At 33.5% G+C, this 19,362-nt stretch overlaps 1 protein-coding gene across 1 annotated transcript in view; it reads right to left on the bottom strand.

Moving 5' to 3' along the window:
- LRRIQ1 (leucine-rich repeats and IQ motif containing 1) overlaps window positions 1-19,362 on the bottom strand; it is a 214,737-nt gene that overhangs the window by 166,138 nt on the left and 29,237 nt on the right. Inside the window, 5 exon segments of the mRNA XM_011934139.1 lie at window positions 8,562-8,607; window positions 8,609-8,713; window positions 8,715-8,755; window positions 13,925-14,075; window positions 15,388-15,540. Coding sequence (XP_011789529.1) covers window positions 8,562-8,607; window positions 8,609-8,713; window positions 8,715-8,755; window positions 13,925-14,075; window positions 15,388-15,540 — 496 coding nt within the window.

Raw genomic sequence — 19,362 nt, 5'->3', positions numbered from 1 at the left:
CAAATGTGAGCAAATATAATTAAACTTTATATAAAATAACCATTATATTTTCCTTGCAGAGTTAAATAAAAATACATTTAAAATCCTGCAACACACACACCCGTAAGTCAGGAGACAGGAGGTAAAGATATTGATTAACTTGAGATAAATTGTGTCCATTTTTAATTTCTGTAGTGACCGTTAAATTAATAAAGTATATAGCTACTAAAGGAATTCATGAATAAAATAGGAAATGACAAAAAAAAAAGGTCAATCCAAAAGAAGACAACCGAGGAGAGGAAACAGAAATAGAATATGTTGCACAAGATTTCTGGGTATAGTACTAATGGACTAGGTAATGAAGAACAGTTCATCTGTTGAGAATTAGAACAAAATGAAAATTATATAAACATATCTGCTCAAGACATTAAAGGACTAAAATGATACTACACCAAATCATAGGGTTAAGATCCAGAAGTGAGAAGATCACATCTTTCAGGATATCTAGTAATTCTCAGAAAGAAAGTTTACAAACCTAGGAGGTCACAATTTGGCTTCTAGGGCCCTCTTCATCAGAGTAGGCCTAAGAAACCCCACCTTACTTTTGGTTGGGATCAGCATGCACTATCCATTAAGATTAAGAATCATTCAAATCTAGAATGGGTTCTGAGGGACTGAAGCTAAACTTCAAATAATCTCAATATCAATGCACAGATTTAGCTACACAGAGATTGCCCTCAGTAAAACATAAGGACTTCTAGAGGAAAATAATAATATACTAGCCTCTAACTGGTTCCAGTTTTTTTTTCATAGTATTCTCTGTCTGTCAAATAACAAAAAATAAGCAAGAAAATAACACAATCTGACCAAAAATAAAGAAAAACAACAAGCAATAGAAACTACCCACTGGAAATCCAGATAATGAAGTTATCAGACACAGAACATAACAAAACTTTGCTGAACATGTTAAATAAAAGTTAAAATTAAATACCTGAATACTAGATACTATAAAAATGCAAATTAAATGTTAAGTAAAAAAAAAAAAAAAAAAGTAAAAATTCTAAAACAAAAAACTACAACAATTGCAAACAACACTTTCATGGATAAATTGAACATTATATTAGATATACTTGAAGGACTAGGAAACTGTAAATTGAGTTAAAAGAAAATATCCGGATAAATACAAGGAGACACAAATGAAATATAATTATAAGAAATATACATATATAAGAAAATTACAGGACATACATTGCATATAAAAGATATTAAATATATTATGCCCTTTATATTACATTAAATATTTATTGTTACATATAATAATTATATCTATTAACATATATTAAATCATTAAAAACATGTATATTTGGAATTTTTCAATATTGAATAAAGACACTGAGCTACAGATTTAGGAGGCGCAATGAATTCAAACAGAGCGAATATTAAGGTAACCAAAATGGACAAAGAAAAAAATCTCAAAAATGGAAAAATAAAATGATATTTCAAGGATCAACTTAAGCCAGGAAAGCTAGAATATAATAAAATATATTTACAATGCAAAAATTGCAATACAAATGGTAAGTCTATACCTCAAATAGACACACACACGTACGTATATGTGTTTGTGGGTATGTGTGTGCTTATGTGTATTAAAAACATACTTAAGCATATAATATCTGAAAAATTCATCACCAAAAGACCTACAATAAAGGAAATACTAATAGATATTCTTTAGGCAGAAGGAACATTGTAGATGAAAGACAAAATAAAGAGCAATGGAAAATTTATACTGTATTATTACAGAATACTACTACTATTGGTATAGTCATATTATCTATAGCAACCTAAAAGAATAGAAAAATAATATGTAGCTGGTAAATACAAGAGGAAAAATGAAATAATTTGAAACCTCAATCAAAACAAATAAATAAAGGCAAAAAGAAAAAAACAGGCAGAATGAACAGTATAAAAAATAATAAGAGTTTGTTTAATCTCAAATATATCAATGATTACATGAAATTAATGATTATAATTAATTGCTAATGATGAATAGCTGCAAATCAAAGCTAAAGTTTGTAAGCCAGTCCAGATAAAGCAATAACAAAATCATCAAATTTTCGTGTTACAAAAGAGACAAACTGGAAACATAATTTGTAGAAATATTTTAAGTAAAAACATAGAGGCTGGGCGCGGTGGCTCACACCTGTAATCCCAGCACTTTGGGAGGCAGAGGCAGGTGGATTCGAGGTCAGGAGTTTGAGACCAGCCTGGCCAGCATGGTGAAACCCTGTCTCTACTAAAAATACAAAAAATTAGCCGGGCATGGTGGCATGCGCCTGTAATCCCAGCTACCTGAGAGGCTCAGGCAGGAGAATTGCTTGAACCCAAGAGGTGGAGGTCGCAGTGAGCTGAGACAGAGTAGAGTGAGACTCTGTCTGAAAAAAAATAAAAAAAGACAGAAAAAGAAAAAGATATTTCATGTGAACACTAAACTAGTGGTTCTCAAAATGTGGTCCAGAGACCTCCCAGAGACACTTTTAAAAGTTCTGTAAGGTCAGCACTGTTTTTATAATAATTCCAAAATGCTATTTGCGTTCTTCACTCTCATTTGGTCAAGAGAGTATAGTGGAGTTTTCCAGAGGCCACATGACTGGTGATATTATAGCAAATTGACTGCAGAGGCAAATATGAGAACCCAGATGTCTTGTGTTAAGTCAGCATTAAAGAGATTTACAAAAATGTGTAACAATACCCTTCTTCTCACTATAACTCTTTGTTTAGAAAACAGAATCAACATTTATAAATTTTTTTGTGAATCCAAAGGTTTATTATTTGAAATTCTAAATGAATTAATAAAACATAAAAATTTTGTTTTCTTTGAATACTTGACAATATTGCTAGACATAACTCATACAAATAAGTTATTTGAGAGAGGTCCTCAGTAATTTTTGAGAATGTAAAACAGTCCTGCATCTAAAAGAAAGCTCATTTAATTATATAAGACACAGAAGGCTAAAGCAGAAAGCTTTACAACCTATGAAAAGCGACATTTTAAAATGATGAAACTGGTCAATTTAACAGAAACATATAACAGTTAGAAATTTTCAGGCACCAAATAGCATGCCCTCAAAAACATTTAAAGTAAAAAAAAAAAAGAATAAAAAGATTGAACTACAATAATCATGAGAGTCATTGCTAATATTATCAGTACCACACTTAATCAACAGGCAGGTGGTATAACAAAAATATGTAGGTTGTGAAGTAGGCCGTCCTGAGTTGTGAAAAAACAGATCTACTCCCAAACTAGCTATTTGAAGGTAGACAAGTTACTTAACTTCTCTGAGCTTCAGCTCTTTTATTCATAGAGTGAGGGTGACTTCATCTCATTATGAGGATTTAAAATAATATTTTAAAGTAGTTTATACAGGATTTTCACATGATAGCTACAAAAAATGATACCTATTATTATTTCCCGATAATTATTCTTAATAAAACAAGGAGTTTAAAACTATAAATTTGTGGTGACCAAATAAGGCTTCAGAGAAGGGTGAATTTTGAGTCAAACATTAAAGGAGAAAGAGAATAGTAATATACATTCCAAAAAATCTATTTACAACTGATTAAACAGTAATTGAATCCATAAATGCACTTGGATGAAGTGGGGGGTGGGTTCTAGATGTGAATGAAGTTAAAGTAGGTTGCTACCCTTTATCTTTAATCTTTTTTTTTTTTTTTTTTTTTTGAGACAAGGTCTCACTCTGGTGCCCAGGTTGGAGTGCACTGGTGTGATCTCAGCTTACTACAGCCTTGATCCCCCAGGCTCAAGTGATTCTCCCATCTCTGCCTCTCAAATAGCTGGACCTACAAACATACACCACCCCACCTGGCTTATTTTTTGTTTATTTCTTTTATTTTTAGTAGAAATGAGATCTCATTATGTTGCCCAAGATGGTCTTGAACTCTTGGGCTCAAGCCATCTGCCCAGCTTGGCCTCCCAAAGTGCTGTGATTACAGGTGTGAGCCACCATGCGCGTCCTAATTTTACAAACTCTTTATTGTCATATAAAGGCTGACAACTGAGCAAAATAAACTTAGAGCAAGTCCTATCTTAGGATACCATTAATTCCTTAACGTCTCTAAGAAAATTATTCTTTCCCAGATAAAACATCTGATATTTCTTCCCCCACCCCATTCAAAATAAAACAAACCATAGCCACAAAAATATGAAAGAGCCTTTTCAAAGGACTTAAATATAACACAAGTAAAGACTTGCTTAAATATTGTTGAGTTTACTGGTTAAATATATTTTTAACAGCTCTTTAGAAGTTTCCTAGATCTCACAGAATAAAACTTAAGCCAAGTGTGTTTCCTCTTCAAGGGACTCATGCCCATGGCAAATTTAGCCTTCAGCCATACTTTCTACACATACCTATTTCAAATAATTCTTCCCACAGAAGTGAGCCAATGGTCTAATAAAACATTCCTGCGACAGGGGAGAAAATTGTGTAAGGAACAGCAAAACTAAAAATGTTAAATTAGGCTGGAGGTTTTTCACTGGAGATCAGCCACCTTCAGCTGTTCACTGATTGCCACGTCTGGTGGTTTTTCATTCACACGTACAAATATACAAAGTTGCATTTGAGATTTTTTAATTTTAGTGCAAAAGCACTTCAGGATTATATATGTTGTTTAGAAAGAGTAATACTGAAACAGGAATCAGGAAACTTGGATCCCAGCCCTACCTCTGTCATGAGTTAGATGAAAACTATGTGCGTGTTTTTTCATCTGTAAACTAAGCAGCCTAGACTCATGAGATAACCTAAGATCCCTTTTAGCACTAAGCATTGTGTTGCCCTTCAAAACTAACAAGTAAGCTAGCACCACCTAGTGGACTCCAAAAAACAAAAAATCACGGAATAAGTAATAGTGAAAACGATTCTTATAAGCAAAATGTCTAGAGAGTTCTCTTTATTTTTCCTCCCAATGATTCAAAGACAACATTTGAAAGCAAGAATTATTCCAGGCACTATGAGCCATGACACAGCAATCAAGCCTGTATGAAAATGTTGAATTATTTCCTAATCTTTCATATTTATGAAACTAGTGGTCAATTTTCCAGAAAGCAATATTATCTAGAAAATAAAGTAGGAAAAAAACTCTTAGTATCTCTGCTATTTACAGTGATAATTTTTAGGAATATATGATGTGAAATTTATAAATTGACAACCATATTGCTTCAATTAAAGAAATGTTTTTTTCAGATTAAAGTTTTCGTAGAGACAAATATCATGAACAAGAATATTAAAATAATCACTTACTCTTACATGTTAACATTATATTTATAGTTTTTATTTTTATTCAATATTTAATAAAAGAAATAATTTACTCCAATTCCATATAGAGAGAGAAAATGTATATCACTATGATATTAAAGTCAAGAGAGTCATTTGTTATGGGTGGAAAAAGTCAAGATAATCATTTATTTTGTTTATTGCTACATCCCCAGAAATATTTCAGTGCTGGAAAAGCGCTTATACATATAGGTACTCAATAAATTTTTTCATTGTGAAAAAATATCAAAATCATTACATTTGTTCAGCATAGTTTTAATGTAGTATAAAAATAGTAATAATCTTAATTATTAAATGTATATTTATTAAAGAAGTAGAAGAATAGAACAATAAGGTAATTTAAAACTTAGGCACTAGGGATAGACTGCTGAGTTTCAAATCCTGTCTCTATCATTTACTAGCTGTGTAATTTTAGACAATTTACTTTACTTCTTTGTGTCTCAGTTTTCTTATCTGGTGGGGTCAGAATTTTTTTTTTTTTTTTTTGAGACAAGGTTTCCCTTTGTCGCCCAGCCTGGAGTGCAGTGGCATGATCACAGCTCACTGCAGTCTCAACCTCCCAGTCTCATGAGATCCTCCCAACTCAGCCTCCCGAGTAATGGGAATGCAGGAGTGTGCCACCATGCTCAGTGGTACAGTGTGGATATTTGTCCCTGATCTCATGTTGAATTCTAATCCTCAGTGCTGGAGGTGGGGCCTGCTGGTAGGTGTTTGGATCATGGGGGAAGGTCCATCAGGGCTTGGTGCTGTCTTGGAGATGGAGTTCTCACAAGATCTGGTCGTTTAAAAGTATATGGTAACATCCCCACCACCACCACATTCTGTCTCCCTTGCTCCTGCTTTTGCCTTGCAACGTGCCTGCTCCAGCTTTGCCTTCTGCCATGATTGTAAGCTTCCTAAGTCCTCTCTAGAAGGCAAGCAGATGTCAGTACCATGCTTCCTGTAAAGCTTGCAGAACCATGAGTAAATTCAACCTCTTTTCTTTTATCTAGTATTGGGTATTTCTTTGTAGCAATGCATAAATGGCCTAATAAACCCGGCTAACAAAAAAAAAATGTAGAGACAGGGCCCCACTATGTTGCCCAGTTTGGTCTTGAACTCCCGGCCTTAAGTGATCCTCCCTTCTTGTCCTCCCAAAGTGCTGAGATTATAAGCATGAGCCACTGTGCCCAGCATAAAACATTTAATAGTACCTAACTCATGCCAGTGATGTGAAAAGCAAATGAGTTAATTTGTATAAAGCACTTAAATACCTGTTGGTAAGAAAGTTATTATTATATAATACTAAATTGTATTTTTATGTAAATAAAATGTATAAAATAACTTTTCAAATATGGATTTATTCAAAATTAATTTAGCTTCAAAACTTTCTGCTAGAAAGTTAATGAAATTCAACATAAATTAAGATAAACAAAGACAACTAGATTTTAAATTATAAATCCCCATGTTTCATTTGCTTTGGCTATTATTTTAAAAACTAACTCAAAAATACTAATGCAAAGTACTAAAGGTTTTCCATGAACCATTTCATAAACTTTAACAATCATGTGGCAACATTCATTCAATATTTTTTTTTCCACATCTCATAAAGAAAACACAGTTTTACCAATTTTGCCATAAATTTACTTATGGGAAATTTCAAAGGACAACATGAAAGATTTTCTTATTTAAAATTGGTCATAAAATAGAGTAGAAGGATGTTACCAGAAGCTCGGAAAGGTAGTGAGGGGCTGGGAGGAAGTGGAGATGCTTGCTTAATGTATTAAAAACAGAAGGAAAACAAAAATCAGAATGAATGAATAAGACCTATTATTTGATAGCACAACAGCATGATGATAGTTAATAATAACTTAATTGTACATTTTAATATAGCTAAAAGACTGTAATTTGATTGTTTGTAGAAACAAAGGATAAATGCTTGAGGAGACAGATACCCCATTTTCCATGATATGATTATTTCACATTGCATGCCTGTATCAAAACATCACATGTATCCCATAAATATATACACCTACTATGTACACACACACACACACAAAATAAAATAAAATTGGTATGAATATTTCACAGCATATTTTTATTTTTACAACTGCATAGTTTAATTAGAATGGAAAACATTCATAACTAATTTCAAATAAATTGCCTTAAAAAGACTGAAGTATTCACTGTTCTCATTCACTTAAATACAAATAGTCTCAACCAAATAAATATGTACATTAATATTTTCTAATAAAAATAAGAGTTAACATTACATATTAATTACTGTGATAACTATAGCACAGTAAGAACTAGAAACAAATTAAACTTGAAACTATCAACGTGAAATATTGTGGTATTGCTTCCAATTTTATTCACCTCCTTAAGAAATATTATAGCACGGAATAATAACTCACTAACTTATAAACACAAATCTATCTTTGTGTCCCTTCATAAGAGTTCTTAGCATCAATATATCACTGAAAGACAAAATCTATGCTTTTCACTTAGCTCAACCAGAATCTCTAAGCAGTTCCTGAAGATGAAAAACAGACTCCAACTGCTCTTCAGAATATCTACTTTCTCATGTATACTATTCTCACACTCAATAAATACAGTGTTTTCATTGTACCCAACAGACACCAAAGAAGTTTTTTACCTTGTTTGCTCTGTATTGCATGCACAGAGATATCTCAGGTTCATCAATTAATACTATGGCAGTTTTCACATAAATCTTGCTGATATCCTATCCCAGAAAATCCATTACTTATAAAAAAACTTCCATACAGCACTGCTGGCAATGAAAATGAAGTAAATGGGAATTCAAGCATTTCTGTTTTACAAACAGCCTTTTTTTATTTTTAAAGTTTGCTTCAGTGTGTGCCAATATAGTAACATACATTATCAATGCACTTGCCTTCAGTCCAACAACAACAAAATTATTTTAAACTAAAATTTTAAAGTAAAAATATTTGTGTCAAAACTATCAACATTTCCATATGGGAGAAGTCATAATAATCCCAAAGCAGCAGCAAAAGAACGTGGGCAAATAAATACATTAAAGCATATTATATATTATATTTTCAAAAGTGTGCCTTGAAATGTTTGCAAAATAAAGCTTATTTTGTGAAAACAGCTATATTTTACCCATATTTTAAAAAGTAAAGGAGATGATGGTGACTGCCTAGATCCAACGCTCCCAATACTTCCTCTAGAAATCCATAAAGAGTAACAAAATAAAAAATAAACATAACTTACAATTCCAGTGTAAGTGAGAGATAAGGAAATTACAATCTGAATTTTTTTGTAAGTGAGGTAATAGGTGTCTGGGACCAACATAATCCAGTTGGAATCCAGACTTGTGTGAGGGATAAGTAAGAAGCAGAGGTGCCCAAGTGATGGCAGACTCTCTGTATTGTCAACAAGGTTTTCTTCCAGAAAGAAGGAATATCCTGAGTAGGATGACAGAATTAAGACCAAATATATAAGGTGAATTAATAAACGCAAGTGGTTATAGCTTATATGAGAAAAAAATTTAAACTTGGAGCAAAAAATAAAACCTAAATCTATACTGTATAAAATAAATGTCTAAATTTAATTCAAAAGGTTAAAAATAAAAAAGACGGCCAGGTAGGCAAACACAGATAAAAATAAACTATATCAGACAAGGTAGAATTTAGTTTCTAAGATATTAAAGAGAAAATGAAGGAAACAACAGTCAAAGCTAAAATTTACAATAAGGATAAGGCACTTATAAAATTGCATGGCAGCAACATTCACAAAACAGAAACCAAAGGATTTACCAAAAAAAAAAGGCTGATTAATAACAAATCAATAGCAGGCAAATTCACAATAACTCAACTTCCTCAGTCCAAAGTAAATCAAACAAACAGAACACCTTAAGAAAAATTATCAGTAAGGTAGATCTTATACATATAAAACAAACTCTTTATCCTAATAATGAAAAAAAAACCCTGCCTCCTTTTCAAGTACATCTAAAACATTCATGAAAATTGACCACATATTAGATTAGCAAGAGAGCCAAAATAAGTTCCAAAAGGAGAAATAGCACAAAAATTATTCTCCAGCTATAAAGCAATAAAACAAAAAGAATCAACAAAAAAATGACCTTTTTATTTGGAAATTTTAAATCTTAGATAAAAGATTTTTAAAAACTCTAAAATTATAAAAATGATGAAAATATCTACATGTCAGAAGTTACAGACTAAGCACTGCTCAGAGGAAAATCTATAGATTTAAGTATATCAATATGATAAAAAAATTTAAAAATAATTGAATTAAATATTTAACTCAAAACAGAAAAGACAGCATAATAAACAGAAAAGAAAAAGTCAAGAAAGTAGTATTATCACGCATATGTGGTAAAAGTACTAAACGGCAAAGATATGGTTTGGTTGTGTCCCAACCCAAATCTCACCTTGTATGGTAATAATCCCCACACGTCAAGGGTAGGCCAGGTGGAGATAACTGAATCATGGGGGAAGTTTCCTCCATACTGCTCTTGTGGTAGTGAATAAATCTCACAAGATCTGGTGGTTTTACAAATGGGAGTTCCCCTGCGCAAGTCCTTTTGCCTGCCGCCATGTAAGATGTCCCTTTGCTCTTGCATTGTCTTCCTCCATGATTTTGAAGCCTCCCAGTCATGTGGAACTGTGAGTCCATTAAACCTCTTTCCTTTATAAATCACCCATTCTCGGGTATGTCTTTGTCAGCAGCATGAGAATAGGCACAATATATATAAAGGGATTCTGACACTATCTTCCTAAATTATTGGTATCTTTTGTCCCATTGATACAAATGGCAGGAAATTAACCTGAAGCTATATCTGACCAAATATGAAATTAAGTAGATGTTATATTCATTATGGTAATGTGGAAGATAGGAGACCATCCAATATCCATCAGCAAGGCAAAAATGGGAAAACTCTGGTCATTTCACACAACAGAAAATTAAGCAGCTACGGAAAAAGAATTATAAATTCCATAATAAGTTTTTAAGTGAAAAAAGCAAGATAAAGAACAGTACTTAAAATATGCTACATTTTGTGAGAGGATTAGCATACACACATGTATTTCCTTAGATATGTGCAAATATATAGATGCACACATATATATGTTTCACATATTATGTATGTACATATTATACAAAAATTCCACATATAAAAGTAAACAGGAGAGAAGAGTGAAAAAGACAGGAACTAAAGCACAGTATCTTCAGTATGCTTTTTTCATGTAGTTTTCATTTTGGAATCATGAATCTGTGTTACATATAAAAGTTAAACACAATCAAATGGGAAAAGTGAATTAATTTATCAACTTAGTAGAAAACTAAATTATCAAATTTATAACCTACTCCCAAAGATAAAATATTTCAAATGATTTTATAACATACTATTTTAATCATATCTGTTTGGGATAGTGCAAGGACAAAAAATGTAAAGAAATCTTAAAAAAAAATTACTATTGACAATAAGTTACATTGTCAATAGTTATAGTGGCATTGTTGTTTTGAAGCTATTTTATGGATAAGATATGGCACGTGGTTATAATAATGTTGCCACAAACCATGGAATATAGTGGAAGAAAATATGAATACAGCTGTAAGTCTAAAGTATATTTGCCATCCTCAATTCAAGTTCACAAAACAATTAGAGTATCAAAATGAATAACAGAGCAACTGACTAAAATATTCTGAGCTATAAAAATGTATATTTTCATAAGAATATTGAGAGAGAGAGAGAAAGGTAGAACAAGTAGTAAAACAAACTAAATAAACAAACCAAAAACAAGTTAGCACCACTGAAAGTAACTAGGGTCACTAAGACTTTAAGAGTTTATAATACAATAGTAAGCATTTAGCCCTGACTTTATGCTACAAAGCATTTTGGGATAACAAAATAGTTCTAACTGATTAAAGAATTCCAGCTTAAAGGCTGTGGAAGAAATGATCAAATAGAAAACTCACGAATCATATCCTCTGCTGCATTAATTGATCCAGGTCATATTAATCAATGGATGAACATTAGATGAAAGGTTGATGGCGAACTTTATAATGGAGTGTTGAGACTATCGTCAGCTATACCCAACACTCAAGTGTAGCATCACTAAAAGTAAACTGTCAAATACTGTATGACTGCTGATGTAATCAAATATAAAGCACAGAACACCATCTATGAAGAATTCCTGCCAAAGCAGTTTACTTCTGAATTTAATCAAACCTTTTTTAACTAACTTCAATTTATAGAAAATACAGGGTTTAATGAAACAATTTCAATAAAACTAAAAAATGTAAATGGACAAAGCCTGAGGCAGGACATTCCATAAGACAATTCACACAGGTTCTGCAACAAATCAATGGAGGAGGGGAAAAAAAAGCCGTGAGGACTGCTGCAGATTTAAAGAGACTTCAAAGTCCTAGATAAATGTAATATATACTCATTATTGATATTATGATTCCAATAAACCCAGACACTTAGGAAATTAGAAAAATTTGATTATGTACTATCAGTTGATACAAGGATTCATTATTAATTCCATTAGGTGTTATAATGCACTGGGGTTAAGTAAGAGAGGGCCATATTATTGAAAATTGTCTCCTGAAGCATGAAGGAATGGAATTACATGGTCTGGGGATCTGCTTTATGAAAGAAAAAATGAAATCAAAACCCCAAAAAAGTAAAGATGAAGCAAATGTTTAATATAACTAATGGTTATATGGAATTTCCATGTATTATTCTACATTTATAAATGTTTGAAATTTTCCACAATAAAAAGAAAAGAAAAAGCAAAACATACACAGAGAAACAAAACTAATAAGTAGAACCAGGACTAAACACAGAAATTAAGCTTACTACTGTTCCCCTATCTATGCCCATTCTACTCTGATATTTCAGTCTAGATTAGACTTTCTAATGATTATAAGATTGAAAAGGTGGACAGTATGGTATCCTCTGGGAGCCCAATATTTCAGCCATTTGTACCATATCAAAGTAAAGTGTTAATCCAGTTCCCAACTTTTTGGCAATCCTTGATTTTTCATTAACCATTATTAACCCTCTACCAAGGCCCTTGAGAATTTCATAATGAATAAAATAATAAAAAAAAAGAGGAATTCAAGCCAGGAGGTGAATAATACAATTTTTACTTCAGAATCATCATGCTGACAATAATGCAGAAGTAACTTGAGTCGCATTTCAGTGGGTAGAAGAGGGAAGTTGGGTAATAAGAGGTGAAAGCAAACACAAAACATTCTTTCTTTCCCAAAACTTGACAATAAAGGGGAAGAAGAGAAGGGAGGCAAAGACAGAACTCAATGTGAGGTAAAAGGAAATGTTTTTTTGTTTTGTTTTGTTTTTGTTTTTATTTTCATTTAGAAATGTGAGAGAAAAGGCACAGCAATAGAAACACTTTGACAGAAGGCTGATGAAAAATAATGGAGTAAGGTCCAGAAGGGCTGATGGGAATATTTATAGAAAATAGGACTAGTTGACTGTAGTGGCACATGTCTGTAGTCCCAGCTACTCAGGAAACTGAGGTGGGCAAATCCATTTAGCCCAGGAGTTCGAGACAAGCCTGGGCAACATAGCAAGACCTTATCAAAAAAATAAAAATAGATAAATAAATAAAAAATAAAAGATAAACTTGAGTCCACAAAAAAAATTGCTAAAACAAAAAAATAAAAGGACTGGTCTTTAAGTAAGAAAAGGGATTTTCATTGCTACCTATACAAATTATAAGACATAAGGAAGGAAGTCAATATAGTTACATAGATATGCAGATACAGCTCTGGAGGGACTGAGAAGTTTAGGGAGATTCAGCCTGAAGAATCTTTCATGTAGTTTTAGCAACTTTATCTGAAGAAGGAAAGATTAGTCCAAGTGATGTATGTAGCTAATGAGAGTGGTGATGAAAAAGGTTTACCAGCAAACAGTTACAACAACTGCTGAGGCATTTGGGAAGCATAGGATCCATAAAAATATCAAGGCACAATATCAAGGTGTTATATTCCCGTAGAGCTCAGATCACTATTGGATGTAGGAAGAGAAACAGAGAAGCATATATACTAACTTGGGGGTCTGCTAACAACTACAGAGTTGCCAGTGGTGGGAGAGCATATTCCCATTTATACACATTAAAAATAATTGTATTTTTCTGTGGCCGGGCGCGGTGGCTCAAGCCTGTAATCCCAGCACTTTGGGAGGCCGAGACGGGCGGATCACAAGGTCAGGAGATCGAGACCATCCTGGCTAACATGGTGAAACCCCATCTCTACTAAAAAATACAAAAAAACTAGCCGGGCGAGGTGGCAGGCGCCTGTAGTCTCAGCTACTCAGGAGGCTGAGGCAGGAGAATGGCATAAACCCGGGAGGCAGAGCTTGCAGTGAGCTGAGATCCGGCCACAGCACTCCAGCCTGGGTGACAGAGCGAGACTCCGTCTCAAAAAAAAAAAAAAAATTGTATTTTTCTAATCTAGATTTTAAAAGTATAACATAAATAAAATATGCAGATTTGTGATGGCGGCCTACTCTTAAAAAGCAATAAATAAAACAAAATAAATTATGAGAAATAAATATTTAAATATTAAAATTTCATTGTGCTTACCAATTCGAGTAATTTTATTATGTGAAAGTTCAAGACATTGAATATTAGTGCAGCCATCCAAACCATGAAGAGAAGTCAGTTGATTTTTATTAAGAAGAACAACACAGAGATTTTCCAAATTTTCACAGTCAATAGCCTCAATACGGTTTTCCTGAAGCAAAGAACAAATGCAATTAGTTTTACTTCAATGGCTTATTAATGAAACATTTAAAGCTTTCAAAAAGAGGAAAGTTGAGATAGGATCTCCAAATTAATATCTGAATCTTTAACTTCTAAGATAACCCTGAAAACTGTTATACTATTTGGATGAAAATATTAAGTAAACTAATAAATAATTAATTTTTAATGTATTAAATATTATTGTTTTAAAACACAGAGGATAACAAGTATTTTAAACAATATAAATTTTAAAAAGTGAATATATTTTCATTCTTGTTTCTCCCATCTTGAATGGGAATGGCTACTGTTGGTAATCAAGCCGTGTCTCACCATTGTATGTGGGGTGGCAGTAGATAATTTTTAATTTTAGATTGCAGATATCTGAGTTGAGCGGGCTTCACCTCAGTGGATGCATCCAAGGAACTGGACCTAATGAGCCTCCTCTTCACCTGGATCTGATTTAGATGAGAAAAGCCTGTGCTTCAAGCTTGAGCCCGATGCCTTAAGTTAATGATACTTTGGTGTATTTGGGATATGAACGTATTTTGCATGTGGGAAAGATGTGAATCATTATGAGCCAGAGGATAGATTTTAATAGACTCTTACTTTGGTAGCTCCCAGTAAACATCAGAAACCAATATTCACATATGCATACAGTCCCCTTCCACATGACCTCATGGCTTAGCCAATAAAACATTAGCCAACACAATGTAAGCAGATGTTTTATAAGCACTTGCACACTGCAGCATCTCTTTTAGGTTCTTGAGATCCTGCTCTTGAGAAATACCCTACAAACACCCTGGAAAGAAGCCCCAGATAACAGAGAGACTCCCATCTTCCAGACAATTCTACCAAGGCAGCAGACATATAAGGTAAGTGATTTAGGATATTCTAGCTCTAGCTTCCATCTCACTACAGTTACATAAGAGACCCAGTAAATACAATAAAAATCAGAAAAAATGCCCAGCCAAGTTTAGTCACAATTAATGGCCCACAGAACCATGAACAAATAAGATGGTTGTTGGTTGAAACTACTAAGTAACATAGTCATTTGCTGTGCAGCAAAAGTAATGAAAACCATAACCATATTAGCTACAAAAAGAGGTAAGTCATTTTAGGTCATATCATCCAATAAACTTCCCTCTCTGCGTCTCAAAACTTTACTACACCACTTGATCTCTTCAGGCTCTGAGTTACAGGTTAGTTTAATAATTGTTTCTTCAAAAGTGTCATTTCTGAAATGTAAACACAAATCCATTTTACATTTTACTATAAAATAAATAACAGTAGGACAGAGAGCATACCTGTGCATCAATGTACTTAAGTTTTTTACAATTACTCAGGCTGTGCAAAGAAGTTAATCCACAGCGTTGAAGGGATAGAAACTGAAGATTTGTACACTCTGCCAGTGTAGAAAGAACACAGCCTGGCAAATCTTGAAATGTAACTGTTGTAACCTAGAGGAATCAAGAAAATTGGAGTGTACAGTGTTATTTAACAAAACTGAATATAAACAACATTAGCCTTACAAAACTGTTTAGAAAATTCATTTAAGAAAAGTAATACTATATGTTGAAGCCTACGTTACTAACAACTCAATTTGCTAAGCTATCTGGTCTCTTTTGTTCCCCACATACAAAGACAAAATATTGCAATCATCTATGACAAATTCTAGCCCAAATGTAAGATACATAAATGCAACAACATAATCATGTATTAGCTCACTCCCTGTTTTTTCACCAATTTTTGATTTTTAAAGTGGTATGGACTTCAAATTATACTATACAGCTATAGTAACCAAAACAGCATGGTACTGGCATAAAACAGACAGACAAATGAAACAGCAAAGAAAACCCAAAAACAAATTTATACATCTACAGTGAGTTCATTTTCGACAAAGGTGCCAAGACCATACATTGGAGAAAGGACAGTCTATTCGATAAATGGTGCTGGAAAACACTGGATATCCATATGCAGAAAAATGAAACTAGACCCCCATCTCTTACCACACACAAAAATCAAGTCAAAATAGATTAAGCATACTTAAATCTAAGACCCCAAACTACGACACTGATAATATATATATATATTTTTTTAATTGGGGAAACTCTCCAGGACATAGGACTGGGCAAGTATTTCCTGAGTAATACCCTACAAGCACAGGCAACGAAAGCAAAAATGGACAAACGGAATTGCATCAAGTTACAAAGCTTCTGCAGAGCAAAGGAAACAATCAATAAAGTGGAGAGACAGTCCACAGAAAGGAAATAATACTTGCAAACTATCCATCTGACAAGGGATTAGTAACCGGAATATATAAGAAGCTCAAACAACTCAATAGGAAAAGTCTCATAATCCAATTGAAAAATGGGCAAAAGATCTGAATAGATATTTCTCAAGAAAACATACAAATGGCAAACAGTCATATGAAAACGTGCTCAGCATCACTGATCCTCAGATAAATGTAAATCAAAATGACAATGAGGTATGAACTCACCCCAGTTAAAATGGCTTATGTGCAGAAGTCAGGCAAATGCTAGAGAGGATGTGGAGAAAAGGGAACCCTCCTGCACTATTGGTGGGAATGTGAATAAGTACAGCCACCGCGGAGAACAGTTTGGAGATTCCTCGAAAAACTGAGCTACCATATGTTCCAGCAATACCACTGCTAGATATATATCCGAAAGAAACGAAATCAGTATATTGAAGAATCATCTGTATCTTCAAGTTTATGGCAGTACTCTGCACAATAGCCAAGATTTAGTACCAACCTAAGTGTTCATCAACAGAGAAATGAATAAAGAAAAACAGTACATATACACCATGAGTACTATTCAGCCATCAAAAACAATGAGATCCTGTCATTTGCAACAACATAGATAAAACTGGAAGTCATAGGCCAGGAGTGGTGGCTCACGCCTGTAATCCCAGCACTTTGGGAGGCTGAGGCGGGCGAATCACAAGGTCAGGAGATCGAGACCATCCTGGCTAACATGGTGAAACCCCATCTCTACTAAAAATACAAAAAAAAAAAAAAAAAAAAAAAAGCTGGGCGTGGCAGTGTGCGCCTGTAGTTCCAGCTGCTGGGGAGGCAGGAGAATGGCCGGGAGACAGCTTGCAGTGAGCCGAGATCGGGAGCTTGCAGTGAGCCGAAACCGGGAGACAGAGACAGAGCTTGCAGTGAGCCAAAACCGGGAGACAGAGCTTGCAGTGAGCCAAGATTGCCCCACTGCACTCCAGCCTGGGCAACAGAGCAAGACTCTGTCTCAACAACAACAACAACAACAACAACAACAAAATGGAAGTCATTAAGTGAAATAAACCAGGTATAGACAAACTTCATATTCTCCCGTATTTGTGGGAGCTAAAAATTAAAAGGATTGAACTCATAGGATTAGAAAGCTGAATGATGGTTACCAGAGGCTGGAAGGGTAGTGGGGTGAGGTTGAGGGAAGTGGAGATGATGAATGGGTACAAAAATATAATAACATAAATGAATATGATCTAGTATTTGATAGCACAATAGGGTGACTAAAGTCAATAATAATTTATTGTACACTTTAAAATGACTAAGAGTATAACTGGATCATTTGTAACACAAAGAAAGGGTAAATACTTGAGAAAATGGATATACCCCCTATCTACCATAATGTGATTATTATGCATTATATGCCTGAATCAAAATATATCATGTATCCCATAAATATATATACCTACTATGTACCCACAAAAGTTAAAAATTAGATTAAACAAAATCATTAGCTTTTGTAGGATTTTCATAGTTTGAGGTTTTCTACGTAAGTCTTTCATCTATCTTAAATTTTTATGGGAAATACCCTTCTTTATGTCACCTTTGGCAAATGATTTACAGCTAAGTCCTCAAAAGCAATTGCAACAAAAACAAAAATTGACAAGTGGGGCGTAATTAAACTAGTGAGCTTCTGCACAGCAAGAGAAACTCTTAAAAAAGTAAACAGACAACCTACAGAATAGGAAAAAACAATTTGCAAACTATGCATTGGACAAAGGTCTAATATCCAGCATCTACAAGGGACTTAGCCAGTAAAAAATAAAAATAAAATAACCCCATGAAGAAGTAGGCAAAGAACATGAACAGAGATATTTTGAAAGAAGACATACACATGGCCAACAAACATATGAAAAAATGCTCAACACCACCACTTATCAGAGAAATGCAAATAAAAACCACAATGAGATACCATCTCTCACCAATTAGAATGGCTTTTGCTAGCAAGTCAAAAAATAGTAGACGTTGGTGAGGTTACAGAGAAAAGGGAACACTTGTTCATTGTTGGTAGAGATGTAAATTAGTTAAGCCACTGTGGAAAGCAGTTTGGAGATTTCTCAAAGAACCAAGAACTGAACCACCATTCAACCCACCAATCTCATTACTGGGTATGTATCAAAATAAATAAATAAATAAATAATTCTACCAAAAAGACACATATACCAGTATGTTCATTGCAGCACTATTCACAATACCAAAGACATGGAATCAACCCAGGTACTCATCAACAGTGGATGAGATGTAAAAAAAAAAAAAAAAAAAAAAAAAAAAAAAAAAAAGTAGTACATATATAGCCTAGGATAATATATAGCCATACAAAATGAAATTACGTCTTTTCCAGCAACATGGTTGCAAGTGGAAACCATTATCCTAAGCCAACTAACACAGAAACATAAAATCAAATACCACATATTCTCATTTATAAGTGGGAAATAAAAATTGGGTAAACAAGGACATAAAGATAGGAACAACAGACACTGGGGAAAACAAGAAGGGGTGAAAGAAAGGGGACAAGAGTCAAAACACTACCTATTGGGTACTATGCTCACTACCTGGGTGACAGGTTCAGTCACGCTCCAAACTTCAGCATCATGCAATATACCTTTATAACAAAGCTGCATTTGTACCCTTGTACTTAAAGTAAAAGTTAAAAATCATTAGCTTGATAGGAATATTCTTGTGTATGCCATACTTAAAATTATAAAAATATTATATTAAAATTAGAAGCATTATTATTTCAAAAAACATTGAAAGAGTACAAAATTTTAGAATGCAGTAACTCCTCTTTGTATGGAACATTTCCTGTGCATTAAATTAAACTAAAAGTTTTAAATTTACATATTTATGTAAATAAATTGAAGGACCATGTGTTCATGGTGATATAAAGAAAGGAATTAGTCCACTCTGTTTTTTTTTTTTTTTATTTTTTTTTTTATTATACTTTAAGTTCTAGGGTACATGTGCATAACGT

The sequence above is a fragment of the Colobus angolensis genome, unplaced genomic scaffold, assembly GCF_000951035.1.
Source record: "Colobus angolensis palliatus isolate OR3802 unplaced genomic scaffold, Cang.pa_1.0 Scaffold131, whole genome shotgun sequence".
Lineage (NCBI taxonomy): Eukaryota > Metazoa > Chordata > Mammalia > Primates > Cercopithecidae > Colobus > Colobus angolensis.
This window is presented reverse-complemented; position numbering and strand designations above follow the sequence as displayed.